Below are 17,154 nucleotides of genomic sequence, written 5' to 3'. Positions count from 1 at the left end.
TTTTAAAAATAGCTAGCTTACCAATTGCTTTGTTTTGTGGTTGTTTTCTTTAATATGTGATGATCGTGTGTTTACACAGAAGTAGATAATGTTACAGGTGATAGAGCTCCTCAGTGAGAAACTAGATGATGAAAATGTTTATTTTCTTTTTTGAATATTTGTTTTGATTTTATGTAAATATTTAAAATCCTATGAAGAGGGATATGTTTTGAAACACTATACGAAAGAGTGGTAAACATATTTATATTATGTTCATATATTTATTTTGATATTTCATACAGATTATGATTATTAGACATGAGAAAAATGTAGAGATGTTACAATCTAAGACAAGAAAAGATAAAAATATAGAAAGTAAATATCATTCTTATATACACTAAAATTATATTTAACTTAATAAAAATAATATACAATATAATTTTAAAATAATTATTATAAAGATAGTATATATTATTATTGGTAGATACTCATATAAAAATATACTATTAATATATTCTATTTTTTTAAATCTAGTTTTATATCGCTTCTTCCATTCTTATAAGAAAGTAATAAACATACTAATTAATTCAATTGATTTTGTTAAACTCTTAAAATAATGTTACTAATTAATGTACTAAATTTTTCCTCGTAACTTTTAAAATTCTCTTTAGATATATATTGATAAAAATGGATATGTTTATACATACTTATAATTTATAACAATATATAAAAGAGGATTTATTTTTTTACACGTTTTCAAATTTTATCTTTTATAATATTAAAATATAACAAATTTAAAAATTATTTATTTTAAATTAAAATTTAGAGAAATGCAAATTTTAAAAAAAATTGAATTTCTTACAATTTCACCCTTTAAATAACTATTTTTCTAATTCAAAATAATTATTCTCAATTAAAAAACAACATACACAATAAAAAAATTACATACAACAATATTCAAAAATTATTTTCTATAATAATTTTTGTTCCTACTAGGAAGATGAAACCTAAAGAACTATTGAAGTCTTCTTCTCCTTCCTTCGGTCGAGCAGGTGACTGGGTGATGATGAGATTCTTCTCGTCCTCCTGCTTCTCCCTCGACACTCGGTCTCGGGTGAACACCGGATGGTGGGGATACCTGCGAAGGCACTTCGACGCTCAAGTCAGTAAAGCGGGTGATCAGCTCTCAGATAGGTGAACAGTAATAAATGACATACCTTATTCCTTGGGATGCGTGCTATTTATATTATTCTAATGGGCCTACCTTGTTGGCCCCGTTTATCGAGGTGGACACCGCTTAGGGTTGCATTACCTAATTCTTAATGATGGATTAACTTCACTGATCTTGGTTTGAGCGTTAACTGTGATAGGGGTCGGTCATCGGCCAAGTCGTCATGGTATGGGTTGGCCAACGACCAAGTTCGTGTGGTCTCGGTCATCTCGGCCAAGTCTTCTAAGGTCTCGGCCAAGAAGTCGTCGGCCTCGTCGTTAGGCCATATCTCTCAGGTTTGACTGGGTCTTGGTCAGGTTGGCCATGTTTCGGGCAGCCAGGTGGGTCTCGAGCAGGAAGACCAGGAGTCGGCCTCGCCCATACCGGTACAATTTTCAATAATTCACTACAAGAAAATCATGAAATAAAAATCAATTTTAGAGAACAAAAATAATTAGTTGTTATAGTGACTAAATTATAAACCATTTTAGAAACTAAAAAAAAACTTTTGATTCCTAAATTAATTTCTATTATTCCTAAATTGGTATCTAATTTACTACCAAGGTTTTTGCTACAAATTTAGAAACTAAATAAATGGCAGTTAAAATCTTGGTACCTAATTAGATACCAATTTAGAAACTATTTAACAATAATAGAAACTAATTTAGAAATCAAAATTATTTTGTAGTCTCTAAAATAATTTCTAATTTAGTTAGCAACTAATTATTTTTGGTATCTAAAATTTGTTTCTATTTGATGATTTTCTTGTAGTGATTTTTTTATAGTTTAATAATATATTTTTATTTCAATAGTTATTATAATAACAGTAATTTTTTTTCAAAAAAAAAGGGTGTAATTATTCATTTTAAAAAGAGAATTTATTTGACTATTTAATAAACTAAATAATTGAATAATTATTTTTATTTTAAAATAATTAAATAATTTATCTTTTTATAAATAACTGTTACATATATATAATAACTTTTACCTTTTAATATATATAATTTATCCTTTAAAAAAATACTCTAAATGAATGTTTTTTTATGTATATAATAAAATTTATAAATTTACATAATCTATTAATTCAAAAAAATGATAATCATTATAAACATACAATATAATATTTTTAATAAAAAGAACAGAAAAAATTTAAAAACAATTTAAAAAATACAGACACAATCGCTGTCAGGTCTGTGTTTTCGTTAATATTTAATGAAGACAAAAAGAAAATTGATACAAATTATTAAATATCTTATAGAACCATAAAAAAATTTAGACTATGATTCCAAGGAATATAAGTTTGTTCTACTTTATTATATATATATATAAATAATCAAAACAGTTAGGAACATGGTACATCGGAAAAAAGACGCTTCTCTTTGGATATTGACATCGTAGGAAGAAGATAGTGATAGTGGGAATTCTCATTCAGTCGGCAGTATCTCAACAACAAACATAATAAGATCAGAAAGCATAGGCTTTCTCATTGGTGATCTCATTCTGCAACTATAACGAATTCACCCATTTGATTCCTCCATATTGTCCTCAGCACCCAACAAATCTCTCCATCGTTTAGTTTAACATCTTTGATAATAAAGAATACTCTACAAAAGTCAATATACCCATATTCCGAGAACTGGTATTGTTTTCTTTTGTTTCTGAAAAATGTGCATGAGTAAACTGGTTCAAAACTCTTCAGAAAAAAATATGTTAAAAGATCGTGTAAAACATTTTTTAAAAATCAAGTTTTTATTTTAAATATTTCCTAAAAGTTAAGTCTTTTTTAACTATTATATTAGTACAAATTATTCTTACTCAAAAGCATCTCCTGAATTAAAATTAGTTTATTAAAATAAAGGTTACCAATAAAAAAGTGAAGTCTTTCGAAAATACATTTTGATCAAGAAAAAATCATGATTGCAAGGGAAAACATTGAAGTACTGTATTAGGAAGTAGAAAAAGAAAAATCACCGAAAATGTATCTTAAAATTAGCCAAACCTCAAATTTATCCTGTAAAAGTAATTATGAAGCAAAGAAGCATTTAACGGTCTAAAATTTATTCTCCAAAATAAAAAGAATGCACAGTGGAGTTATCAGAAACTAGCAAGTTAGTAGCACGCCGAGCAATTTACATTGAAAATTTACGTGGAAATGAATAGTAGAGAAGGGGAAAAACCCAAATATTTTAGCGTTGGACAGAGCCAGGTGCTGACCTGCTACTACAGAAGTGCTGGTACGTGACGCCATAAATGTCAAGTTTTAACCTAATTTTTACTGTTTTGCATGAATGCATCATTCCCCATGTCTCAGAAAATCAGGCTTTTATTACAGGTCCTGCTTTCCCATTGTCTCAAAAGTGCTGTGTAAAATATGCAGATCTAGCTGTTATTGGGACCATGGCAAGTGAATCCTACAAAAACCTTCCAGAAAGCAACTTCAATTATTCAGGATTAGGTTACTGGGAAGCCCACCTAACATAACGTTAGGCATTTACTATGCTCTTTTATTTAGCTCTGCCAATCCCTGGTACAACTTACTTCAACCTTTCTTGTTTTTTTCCTACAGACAAATGAGTGCCTAATACAGTTCCACCTATAACAGATATAAATTTTACTTCAACTGTAGAGAATACTAAACATAATAATAGCAGGCCTTATTCATATTTTCTGAACCAAATTCCTCCTACTTAAACCTAATTGGATACCAAGGTATTATTGGCCTTACAAGGTAAATAACTCTCACTAATAATCCACTGATTGACCCTCCATTTATTATGCATGCACATTGCCCGAGTGGTCAAGGCAATATATACTTTTTATTTCCTGTTTATTCCTTATATGTCGGTTTCTTTGTTGAGTGTTTGCTTCCTTGTTGCTTGTTTTAGCACAACAATCCATTTCAAAAGGAAATTGATACTTGTTTATTTACGAAAGGTTCTATTGATTCTAAGGTGGAGCCGAAGTAAATCACACAAGGATTATAGATCATCTACCAACACACATTCCTATATTTGAACCCGACACATTCCTTTGAACCCCTATAACGTATAACATGTTTGTGTTACCATGGTAAAACAGCCAAAAGTACTATTGTAGAGTATTAGGTACAGAGAACATCATTCTTCAAAAGTATGTTCGACATATAAGGAATGCAATCCAAACACGCTAGTAGTTGTCATGAGCAGAAGGTTAACAACGGAACCGTTCCAAATGGCAAAAATGGAATTAAACTTTACTATAAAAGTAACAGTAACATTATCTGTAATTAAAAAATGGAACATACCGTAGATTTCCCCTCTTTTAACAACGCTGTTTCCTCCCATTTCCCTCCCAAACAATTCATTAACACAAGCAAGGATATGACTATGATCTATAAATAATTGGGAATTCACTCCAGGTATAAAGAAAATTAATCCAGCTCGCCTAATAGACACCTGATTTTCCATACAGTTAACCAAAAGTTGCAACACTTTCTCTCTAGTGAATTTCTATACCTTCGGATCTGGTTCAGAGGACACAGGTAGTGAACTATAATCTTGTGTTTTGGGAAGGGAAAAACTACGACGCTCTTTCCCCCCTGGCTTAGAAGAAGCATTGCCATACCAGACCATTCCTGCTATTGCAACGATCATACCCAGAACAACATGTAGATTGAGACCCTCTTTTCCAAACAAAATGAATCCCAGGATTAGGACCAGAATAGTCTTCATGTGACCAAGGACTTGGAATGTTACAGCCGTGAACCTACCAATGCAGATGAACTGACTGAGGTTTGTCCCTACTGCAATGGTGCAAGACAGAATGATGAACAGCTGCAGACATCACGAGCAGCTCAGTTTAATAATAGAGTTCCAGGAGTCACAGTATTCATTATTTTCTTGAGTAAAGGTACTACACTGCACAGTATTTATAAAGTTGACATAAAGTGTATACATATTTGGATTCTCCCCTTTGCTTACGAAAATGCCCATGTCATTTTCCAGAGAAAGACAAACAAAACGTGCACAGTCCATACACAGGAAACAGTTGGTCCCTCCACAGAATAAATGTTTCTTAAAAAAATGACAGTATTTTCCTAAGGTAAAGGGGTAAGATCCAAATCCTTTAGAAAAGAAAATGACAGCTACAACATTTGGTTCTAAGGGAGACCAAGGATGGGCACCCTCCCACATTCTCTGCATACCGACCAATGGTCAAGAATACACCGCTTTTATTTATGAATAAAAAGAGCTATATGCATGCTGCTGCTAACCAGTATAGTGAGAGAAGCAAATTTACATGGATGTAGTGAGTTTTTCATGCATATATGCCACCAGTAGTATAGAGATAAAAGCAAAATTTACATGGACGTTAGAAAGTTGTTCATGCCTTTTACATGTACTGTATGAATAGACACGCTACCAACTATATTTAGCATTAGTCTCAAGCAACAACATAGATCAAGGAAATTATTGGAGAAGTATTACTGGCAAACCAGGATGGACGAAATAAAAATCTCCAATACAAAATTAGGGAACTGGTCAACTGAAACACGATTGTATAAATCTAATAAAAATCTTCAACATTCAACAAAACCTCAGAAAAAGTAATGATTCAGAAAGATAGTTTTTCCTTCAGACGTACATGATAAACAAATATGATGGATCTTTCTAAATGAAAATTCCTCGTAACAAGTTAATATTTTAAACTAGATTGGTCACATTATGAACACAAAGAACCAAACATTCAATTTCTAAATGAATTTAAAGGATCAGTTAACCCAAGCAAGCAGTACTAGTTTGCACCAAATACAGAAACAATCAAGTGCCACTTTTCAGGAATATTATTTCTTTTCTAGTCTAAACATTTTGAAAGAGAAAATTAGATATGAACATGCATTTGATTTTAAAAGACGCTATTTGTTGTAAGGTTATAAAGTTAACTAAATATCAGCTACAGGGAGTAATAAAAAGGGCACAATGAACACATTTGTTAAAAAAGAAACTCCAGCTCTTCAAAAGAGACTAAGAAGGTCATTTCCCTCTAAAAAAATAACGTGCATTTGGGGAAGTTATCTTGATTGTTATGACACTTTGAACTTCAAAAGCTATTTATTGACTCTAAACAGCAAATCTGGAATTTTGAAAAATTCTTTAAGGAGCCATCCAGAACTTCTAGCTGCAAGCAACACTTAAAGGACTTATAAATTGAATATGGGACAGTTTAAAATAAGGATGAATTAGTTAAGATTAAGACTAGGCTTACTCTCAGTCAACCTAAGGATGCTTTCTCAATGTCACTATGCAACCTGACACTGAATTTGGGCAGCAGAATTTGGCACTCAGTTCTATGATAAGCAATAAGTAGTATATTAACTTATATAACAAATAGGAAATCCATCTAGAAGAAATACACAGCAATCAGGAACGGTCCTTACAGTTAAGAGTAATTTTAAACTTCTCACCAGAAAAAATAAGGCAGCCTAAACCTGATACAGAAATAAATTTCACAAGTATCCACTTCTCTCCCTAATCACAGCAAGAGATTTAAAAGAGAGAAAAAAACTAGAAAAGAAATAGAGAAAACTTACAGTGGATGTCAACCCATATCCATAGGCATCAACTCGTTTGCCTGTCAACCAATAGTCCAGAAAGGGGCCTACTAGCAGTAAACTTCCTGCCTGTGCTGGTGCTGTGTGGCCCAACAAGTTAAATGACCCAATAGAATACTTCCTCTGAAGATAATGCACATACTGTAGAAAAAATTATTGTTAAATATAATCCCAAGAAGACTGAGTCATGAAACCAACAAAAGCAAGAATACTTAGAAGTGTTGAAAACTAAAGCTAGTTATTGAAGTCTGCTCTAGATGCACCTGAGAATACTGCTTGTGATAAAATTGCAGAAAAAACACAGAAAAATAATAGCAGGCTTCCCAATTTTTTAATTTTAAGTTCTATAACAAAGATATTGATTGTTAAATAACTGAATGTTGCCAACAAGTATCATGTACCAGAAAGTGAACATTTACCAATGCAAAACAGCCTTTATGACATGGAATTCAATTTGATTGGTTTGTATCTCCCAACTAAAGATTCAGGATTCTATGTTAGTGTATGTTACTTACATACTGTTGCAGGGCTGTGCTCCAAACTGCTATTAAAGCAGCAATAAAACCCTTTGCATTGACGCTGACATCGGTGACTGTACAGACAGCAACACCAAGCAAAACCAAAACAATACTAAGCTTTGTGTCCCTTGAATATCGTACATTGTCCAAGACAACCTCCAGAAAACAGGATACTGGAATCATGCTTAGCTTAGCAATCTGACAATTTTATTTCAAGGAAGAATTATTATAAATATAGCTTTATTATAAAGAGAGTTCAAAATGTTATCTTTGCTCTAAGTGTAAATGTTACCTGATAGAAACCAACTGAATTCCACATTAAACTCACATTCATCCCAACGATGGAGAAATTTGCAAATAATACAAATTTGATTATATCAGATAATGGAAGATGAGAGGTCTGAATATATCCCAGCGATTTAAGAATCAGCGTCAACAAAGTTGTCGTGGCAAAATGCAGACCAGTTAAAGTAGTAGCTGCATAGTAGCATTATATAATACAGAAGGTCAGGATTCAGGAGAGGTCTAGAAGTTCAGAAACGATCATTTTGTAGCCTTACAAGTTACATAAAAAGAAACCATAAACCAAATTATTCTTTGGTTGACCAGTAATAGAAGAGATTTTAAATCTATCATCCAATGCTTTTCTCAGTACGTTTATGTTATTTTAGTTGAGATATACAAATAGTAATACTGTTGTTATTGATCTAAACCCATGCAAATTGAAAGGTTGTTCTAAAAATACTTTCATAGTGGAAACTTTGAATGCCTATCTTGAACATCACAATTAAGTTTTTTACGAGAAGTTTTTTTGTGTGCAGATTTTGCTCATATTTTTGGATTTCACATCACTGAAAAAATGTTTGCAATCTGTACCACCTCAGCTTGTTATCTGAATGCATACCTTTAGCTCAGATTTCCTTTCTATCAGTTTTACCGAACAACATAGCATTGGTTACAGTATCTGTGATGCTAATTTATTCCCTATTCAACTACCACCTCGACATAACGGATGCCTCTTCAAATCATAGGAAATTTTATATCGAACGTCATCAATAAAAAGGTAGACACAATAAAAACATATTAACTTAAAGTATTAGCATTAAGAGAATGAAATTAAAGTCAGGAGTAAACAAGACAAAGTCCCTACATTATAGCTTTTCACAAACCACAAAGTAAATGCCCATCCTATAGGATCTTTTCTAGTTCACTTCCACGCTACATCAAATTTCCAGTCTATTAGGTCATTTTGTAGTTATTACAATTGAACCACATACTCAATGACCTAATTCAAGATGCTATTGTAGTGAAATCTGAATGATGCAACAGATAATATCAAAAAGCTTACTCCTTCTTTACACCTTCAAATACATACATGTGTGACACCAAAACAGAATGCACAAGATAGTTAGTTTATAGATACAACGGATAGAAAAAGAAGTGTGGCATCTTTTAAATCAAAGGCATGCAAAACAGAGATTCAGGAGAGGGAATGGGAAAAGTAAATGCAAGGTCATACCAAAACTGAAACCATATGTAGCCATCAGGGCCTTATTCACGAGGATTATTCCCACAGACGTGACCACATTGAACAACCATGATGCTGCATCAAGAGAAGCCTTCCTATCACCCTTGCTTACAGAAGACATGTTGAACTAGAGCTTCCAATACACAAACTGAATTTCTTACAGCTCTGCCTTCATGCAATAAGATGAATCACTAGTTTCAGAATCGCACAGCTTTATCTGCACAGAAAAATAAATCATGAGAAGAAGCGCATTCCTAATTTCCAATAAATAGAGTAAAATTCTCATTCTGCTCTACATTTCACAGCGAGGAAAACGAAACAAAATGCAATCTACCATAACCAAGTAAACAGTAGAAGTTTATAATAGTATAAAAGGAGACTTAAAACAAGGGAAATCAACAAGAAATATAAAAATCTTATTTCACCCTTCATTGATATCTACGTCCAGAGAGTTGACATGACATCTGCAGCAATATAGACATAGATACGGTTATATATAAAGTTAAAAACAACTAATTCTGATATTCTTATGAGAAGCTCTTGTTTTATTGGTCAAGACATCGCAAAAAATGGTCAAACAAAAAATTCAAAGAAACATGCGAACAGGGACAATGAATATTGAAGTTGACGAAATGCACAATTACACAGTGACCTACAATTAACTACAACCGTAATCCTAAATCCTCAAAGACACGATTCAGCCTATAGAAAACAATACCATGCTAAATCAAACCAGAACAGCACAATCTCATCAGATCCATTACTATTTTCAACAATATACAGGAATTCAAAGCAGATTGGAGCTCCAAGAAAACAAATATCACGAAATTCCAAAAGTCTCAAAGCAGAAGAAACAACAGAAGCAAAAAGCAACCTCAAACAGAATCCCGAACGCGGATCCGCGATCCCTAATTAGAGACTGCGGCAGTAAGAACTAAGGAACAGAAGAATACCCTAGAGTTAGGAATCTTAAAAGAACGAAAGAAAGAAAATAAGAAAAGAAAAAAGCTTGGTGATATATATTGGTTGAAGGTGTTAAACGACGCACCGTTGAGATGAAGGCGAGAACGTGGTACGTGGTGGTTGTGCTTGGTTCTTTCCTTTCCGTGTTGAGTTTTAAAATGGAAAATTGGTGCGCGGTGTGGTGTGGTGCGTGGCTGGGCTGGTTTAGTAACGTCCAGATTCAGTATCGAGGAAAGGTGAGTTGCGGGGAAAGCAGCAACGACCGCAAAGTAAACGGTATGTCATCGCTAATTAATCCTACTGGTCAACTTCACTCGCATAATTCTCCTTCAATCACCACCATTTTTTTCTCTTTTTTTACTGCGTTTCCTTAATTAACACTTCTTCATGGGATTTATCACATCATTTTATAGTTATTCCAATTGAACCACATCTCCAATCACCTAATTCAAGATGCTATAGTAGTACAATCTCAATTGGATAAATTTAATTACTTGAAAGACTTAATTTACATAATTACAATTTAGAAGGCTAAAATCATACATTTACAGTTTTAGTAGTTTAATAATTGGCACGACTATAATGTCAGAGGCTAAAATCGAATGATTACAATATTTCAAAAATATAAATACAGTTCAATAAAAAATAGAAACTCACAATAAATAGACTTATCCCATATTCTAGGAACAAATATTTAAGCCTGTTTTTTTACCATTTATTATGAGTTTATCAGTGTTGTTTTATTTCAGTTTGGTATGAAAATTTTGCCGTCTTTTCAATTGGTGTGAGCATCATCGTGAAACTTATTTCTTGAGGTTATTTTTCCCAGTCCCACTACTTTGGTTGTTCCCGTGTGTCTAGAATTCTGTTAAGAAATCTTAATTTGTATTTGTATTTAATTGGGTTTTATCGTTTTTTATTTCTTATATCTTTAATATTTGAATGTACACTGAATTTTCAAATTCCTTGTGATTTTGTTATGTTTACATTCTAAATTAAGTGTCCTTACATTGTATAAACATTGCAAGTATTTAAAAAGTACAAAATAAACAATTTAGTTGCTATGGTTGGTGAGTTTTGTGAAGTTATACATGTTATTGAGGAAACTCAAAATATGAGACTTACTAATGTCTGACTTGAATATAATTATATCTTGGTTTGTGCCGTGTTTACTGCTATGACTAATGTTTCGTAATCGAGAAAATACTTGTCTTAATTACTGTGAGAAAATCAGGTTTAGGATTACTCATATTTTTCGTGAAGGGAATGAACGTACTAATAAGTTGGTTAATTTATGATTTATTTATAGAGAATAATTTCATTGGTATAATAGGCTTTCATCTAGTATGTTCTTAGAATTCTTCATGAATTGGTATAGTCTAACTATGTATTGTTTTTGTCAACATATGAGTTTTGGTGTAATCCTCCCTATTTTTGTATTTTCTTTCTTTTTTCTTTTTTAATAATATTTTTTTATGTGATAACAGATTATTGTTATTACTTGATATGTCAGTGTAGCTGAGATGTCAAATTGTACAGTGATATTTAACCTAAAAGCTTTTATAAAAAAAAAAATACATGATACCTAATTTGCTTCTTATAAACTAGTAAGTTAGAAAGTAGATTTTTTAATAATCATAATATTTATCATCACTACTAGTAAGACCTTCAATCTCCGAGAAAGTAAAAAAAAACAAAATAACGAGTATTCTTTAATTTTTTATAATTTTGTTCAATAATATCTGAGAATGTAAAAAAATAAAATAATGAGTAGTCTTTATTTTTTTATAATGTTCTTCAACAAGAGTTCAGTATAGAAGAGTGGTTGACTATTGATATACCTAAAATATGGTTAATTTAAGTTAGTTTCTTGTATTTCACTAACATTCTTTTTCTATTATTTATCACTTAAGAGACATAAACCTCAATTGAAATGAAAACTATTAACTAGATATAAATCTCAATTGTCATAACTAGCAAATACCACACTAAAGACCTTTATAAAAAACTATTTAATCCTAGATAAGACAAGAACATCATGAAACTAACAAGAAGAATTAATCTCGTCTTAAAAAATAGGTATTATAGGTAATGATTAAAAGAATAACATCATTAAGATAAAGTTGGTTAAAATCCTATATTTATAATTATCTATTATGAATATAGTTATCCTAACCCATTTTTGGTACATCATATATAAAGTGGATGTACCACTTAACATTCATTCTTATGCTTTTGAAATAATTATAAATATGGAAGTATATTGATCCTCGTTATGGTGAGAACTATTATGAGATCCCTCACCAAAGTATTTGAGTATATCAAGATTAAGGACAATTCTTTAATTTATAGAATTGACTCTCCTCGAATATGCTTAATCAATTATTAGAAAACAAATTTCTAAATAGTCTTTAAAGTAGAATAAAAAGGACAATTTATGAGTTTGAAGAAAAAATTGTTTCTACCAACTCCAAAGAATAAATGTTGCTCAAATGTCAAGACATCTCGTCCATAGGTTCAAATCCTATAATCATTTTATCAAATGTTTAGTGTTCTATACAATAAACTTATGATTGAATTTCACACTTAACGTTCGATCTTTAATTATTATGACTAGATTTCACATTTACCTTTATGAACCAACTACTCAGATTAAGAGTGTTACAACTTTAACTTTATTTTGTCAGCTAGTTTTGCAAACTAAGAATGTTGTAGCTTTAACTTTATTTTATCAGCCAGTAGTGTAACCTAAGACGGTTGTATCTTTAATATTATTTCCTCGTCGACCAATTGTGTTAACTAAGACCATTGTAATTTTGAAATTATTTTCTCATTAACCAATTGTGCTAACTAAGATTGTTGTAGCTTTAACATTTTTCTTATCGGCTTGTGGTGCAAACTAAAATTGTTATAACTTTAACATTATTTTCTCGTTAGTTAGTTTTGCTAATTGAGACCGTTGTAGTTTTAACATAATTTCCTTTTCGATCAGATGAGCAAATTAAGATTATTCTAACTTTAACATCATTTCTTTATCAACCAATTGTATTTACTAAGACCGTTATAACTTTAACATTATTTGATTGTTGACTAGTTACGTAAATTAAGACCATTGTAACTTTAACATTATCTCCCGTTGACCAGTTGTGCTAACTAAGAATGTTGTAGTTTTAACATTATTTTCTCATGAGTTAGTTTTCAAAATTAAAATCATTCTAGCTTAAACATTATTTTCTCATTGACTAGTTGTGCTAACTAAGATCGTTGTAGCTTTAACATTGCTTCCTCATCAATTGTTCCAAATGAAACCATTGTAGATCTAACGTTATTTTCTTATGGTCCAACTGTGCAAACTAAGATCATTGTAAATTTTAAATTTTTAAAATAAAAAAAAAAAGAAAAATTTATTAAATATGATAATCCTCAAAAATATGAATTAGTGATGATGTCAAAGTGATTCGATCTATGGTGACAATAATTGAGATTTAAAGATAAAAAAAAAAGTATTTTTGAACTTGACTAGCAAGTTTGTGCCTTTCTCTTGATATAATGTCATCAAGAAAAGGTGTGGTGCGAGACTCACTTCTTGAGGAACTATGAACTTCAAAATACTTCACTGAAATGTTTTTAAGTATATCAAAATCAAAAATATTTTTTAATTTATAAAATTGATTGTCCTTATAAATATTTAACCTATTACTTAAAAAAACATACTCTTAAACAACCCCTTAACAACCCTCCAAGCATAAAACTAAAATAAAATAATAATAATTTTAAAATTATAAGAAAAAGTATTAATACGAAAGTCAAAATAAATAAAGTTGGCATGAAAACTTATCTATAAACCAAAACCTAATGTTTACTCAACGCTAATAAAACACTTAAAATAAAATAGATATTATAATTTAAATTACATAGAGCTTATAAGCACGATGTTTAAAAGTTAAATATGATTAGAGAATACAGCATACTTTTATTTTTCTAAGTCATCCAAAAAAAAAACTACATCTATCAGATAACCTTCTTCCTCCTAAAATTTACATATTTAAACTGAAAGGCACATGCACAACCTTGATTGAAGGATCTAATGGCAGAAATATATCGTTTCGACGCAAAGGGTTTATGGATGCTTAGTTTTGAACAGCTTCAAAATCTACTATTTTTTTTTAATAACTTTAAATCACCTTCTAGATCTATTCACACGCTTTTCGTTAAATTCGTAACTTGTTCTACCAAACGTCTATTTTATAATGTTATTTCAAATTGACTTGGAAACATCAAAATCGCAGAAGAATAATTTAACGTGTATATTAGACATATAAGACAATGTCCATTCCTCTCTTTTTCTCTCCTCTGTTTCAATATCTTTGCACACAGATAGATAATGGTAAAAAAAAATAAAAATACACAGACAGAAAGAAATTAATTTTATATAATTCTAAAATATTATAAAATTCAATAAACTTATCATAAGCTTAATTTTTAATTAAAAGAAAATATATAATTTCTTTACACTTTAAATACATGCTGTAGAGTAATCATTGTAATCGGACGCAAATCACTAAATTAAGATTATGTTAAATTTAATTTATGATTAAGTTAAATTTAACACGATTGAAATTAACTTGTTTATACGGATTAAATTGAATAATAGAATTTAGTATAGATGATCTAAAACTTAATTTGAGACTCATTATAATTGTATTATAAATAAATTATTTTATGTTTTTTTCTCACATCTTGAATTAATTTTGACAAATTTATTATATCTTAATTTTTTTGATTTATTTGAAGTATTAAATTATTATTTTTTAAATCATGTTATTTTTAATTATGTAAATATTTAAAAATTATATTTTTTAACAAATTTTTTCAAAATATTGATTTAATTTACCAAATCTAATCCAATTTATTCGCTTGAGTTGTGTCATACTGAGTTTAACATAAAAAAGTACATAAATTTAACTCAACTTAAACTTAAATTATTTATTTTTTAGTAGGTTTTACCAAATTCTATTCAATCTAATCTGCACAAATCCTCAATATGACTTTAAGTTACTCTTAATGAAATTGTTTCTTTTTAATATCCTTAAAAACAGAGGCATGGTTCTCTGAATTCTCCAGTCAAAGCTTTTCCGAATGTGGGCCAAAAATTAGGCAGGGAGTGGGACAGACTGACTATAAGACAAGTCCAATGTTGGCCCAATATGTAACTGGTCCCTACCTCTCTAGCTCAATATAGCCTGCTAGAAGTAACAGACTTTAAAAAAAAGTAGTAATCAAATAAATTATTTAAAGTAATCATTTTGGTAATTTTAATTTTAAAAAATAAATATTTAATAGTACCTTATAATTTAAAACATGAGATATTTTATCCTTATAAAGTGAGTTGGAATAAAAAATATATATAATTACCCTTTTATCTCACATTAAGAGTCAATGTCAATTTGATCTAGTGGTTTTTCTAAAATATCTATTTTGTCCTAAGTTTTTAAAAAATGTATGTAATTTGGTCATTTATGTTAAACTGACATAAACAAAGTTAAGAAGTGATGATGTGGCACATAGAGTAACATTATTATAATGTATACGTGTAATCTAGTTTGTTGCAAATTCTCCATCATCTGCGATCTAGGATTTTCAACAATTATGGACATTGAGCCTTAGAAAGTGTTTGACTTTGTTAGAGTGCGGGTGACCTTCGAGAAGAAACGGGTTATAGAGCTTTAGAAGAAGGAGTTTTACAAGCTTATCTAGATTTTCTTCATCCTTCTCACTCTCCTCTTCCTCAAGTCTTCATGCCTCCAATGTTGTCACTGTGGATCCACGATGCTCCTCATCATCCATCTTATCTTCTACGTCTTCGTCATGTATACCCTTTGTTGCATCAACGAATTAAAGTATTAACGTTGTTGCCACAATGTAGGTTTTGTATGATTTAAATGATGAAATTGGTTTGTTTCCTCCTAAGAGTTGGTTCTGAAATCAAATACATTCTTATTTCAATCTCTCGTTATTCCTTATACACAAGTAATTATTCTTCTTCTTTTTCATCATTTTTTCCAAGGACAACCAATTTAGACCACTTTGAAGAACTCCAACATAACAAACTTAGCATAAAAAGCAAAAAGGTTCATTTTTTCTTCCATTTCGCCATTGGTTACCAAAAGCTATCCCTAAACTAACAAAAAAAAAATGATTTATTTTCTTTCCACATGGTCAATTAACTATCATGCAATTTCAGAATCAGTTGTAGTGAATCCAACACAACAAAACAAACAATCAATAAAAAAATTTAAAAGTTCACAAAAAGCTTCCCTGGTTGTGTTTCGAGGAAACATGAATAAAGCTTGTACTTTTTTATTTATTTATTTGCACTAGTCTGTGAAATTATTTTAGTGTCTATTAGAAAATTGAGAATTTTCTTATTTTCTACATTATTGGGTATTCCTAATTGGAAATGCATTGCAACTTTTGAAATTATTGGGCTCTAAGTAAGCACAACAACTGTTTACATCAATGTCAAGAGTAGAGGACTCTTTGCATATCACTAACATGGTCGTTTACACGTGGAGAAGAAGGATTAATGTAGATTACATGTGGAGACACATGTTTATAAATGTGTCAACTTTGTATGTCACGTCAACATCACTTAACATCCTTTATGTGAATTTAACAGAAGTGACAAAATTGCATAAATTTAAAAAAGTTTAGGACGAAATTGATTTTTTTAAAAACTATTAGACTAAATGAACCATTGACCCTTAATGTAGGGACCATAAATGATAATTATACCTAAAAAAATAAGTAAGATGAATTAAATAAGTTTATTATAACTCAATAGAAAATATCCTATCTTCGTTCATTTCTTTTAAATTTAATTACATATTTAATATAAATGTTAATTGAGTTACATTACTCATAATCTAACTCATCTCAATCTCATCCAATTATATTAAGTTGAGTTTCATTTATGATTGGAAAACTCAAACTAACTCACTCTAACCCAAACCAACTCACTTTTATATGATTTAGGTGAATAATTTAATATGATCAATGACTTGAGACTCACTCTTATACTTGTGTTATGAATAATTTGTATTATTTTTATTTTGATATCTTGAATTAGTTTGGACAAACCTCTTACGCCTGAACTTATTAAGTTACTTGAAACCTGAATTAATACTTGTAAATATGATATTATTTTTAATTAGGTTGATACTTGAAAATTATAAATTTTAACAATTTTTTTTTTCAACATCTTGACCTAACCTAATCCAATCCATTCACTCAAGTGTGGATTTAGTTGAACTTAGTATAATATAGAAGGATGGAAATTTAACTCAACTTAACCTGATATTGTTTA

The 17,154-nt window shown here is 30.3% G+C and overlaps 1 protein-coding gene across 5 annotated transcripts; it reads right to left on the bottom strand.

Annotated features, from left to right (window-relative positions):
• Positions 1–4,400: 4,400 nt before the first annotated feature.
• On the bottom strand, positions 4,401–10,170 carry LOC137820349 (UDP-rhamnose/UDP-galactose transporter 6-like). 5 transcript variants are annotated; one of them, XM_068624391.1, is made up of 8 exons: positions 9,874–10,054; positions 9,700–9,759; positions 9,251–9,289; positions 8,817–9,042; positions 7,590–7,774; positions 7,295–7,495; positions 6,759–6,920; positions 4,401–5,001 (listed from the first exon to the last, which is right to left on the bottom strand). In XM_068624391.1, the coding sequence occupies exons 4-8, from the start codon at positions 8,944–8,946 to the stop codon at positions 4,678–4,680; spliced, it is 1,002 nt and encodes a 333-aa protein (XP_068480492.1). In that variant the 5' UTR covers positions 8,947–9,042; positions 9,251–9,289; positions 9,700–9,759; positions 9,874–10,054; the 3' UTR covers positions 4,401–4,677. The 5 variants fall into 5 exon arrangements, 4 of the variants coding, with proteins under 4 accessions (XP_068480492.1, XP_068480491.1, XP_068480493.1 ...); XM_068624390.1 differs by lacking the exon at positions 9,251–9,289 and having other exon boundaries at positions 9,874–10,169; XM_068624392.1 differs by lacking the exon at positions 9,700–9,759 and having other exon boundaries at positions 9,874–10,167.
• Between the last annotated feature and the right edge of the window lie 6,984 nt (positions 10,171–17,154).

Source organism: Phaseolus vulgaris, chromosome 9 (assembly GCF_000499845.2).
Source record: "Phaseolus vulgaris cultivar G19833 chromosome 9, P. vulgaris v2.0, whole genome shotgun sequence".
NCBI lineage: Eukaryota > Viridiplantae > Streptophyta > Magnoliopsida > Fabales > Fabaceae > Phaseolus > Phaseolus vulgaris.
Note: the sequence above shows the minus strand (reverse complement) of the source record. Positions and strands in the feature narration are given on the sequence as shown.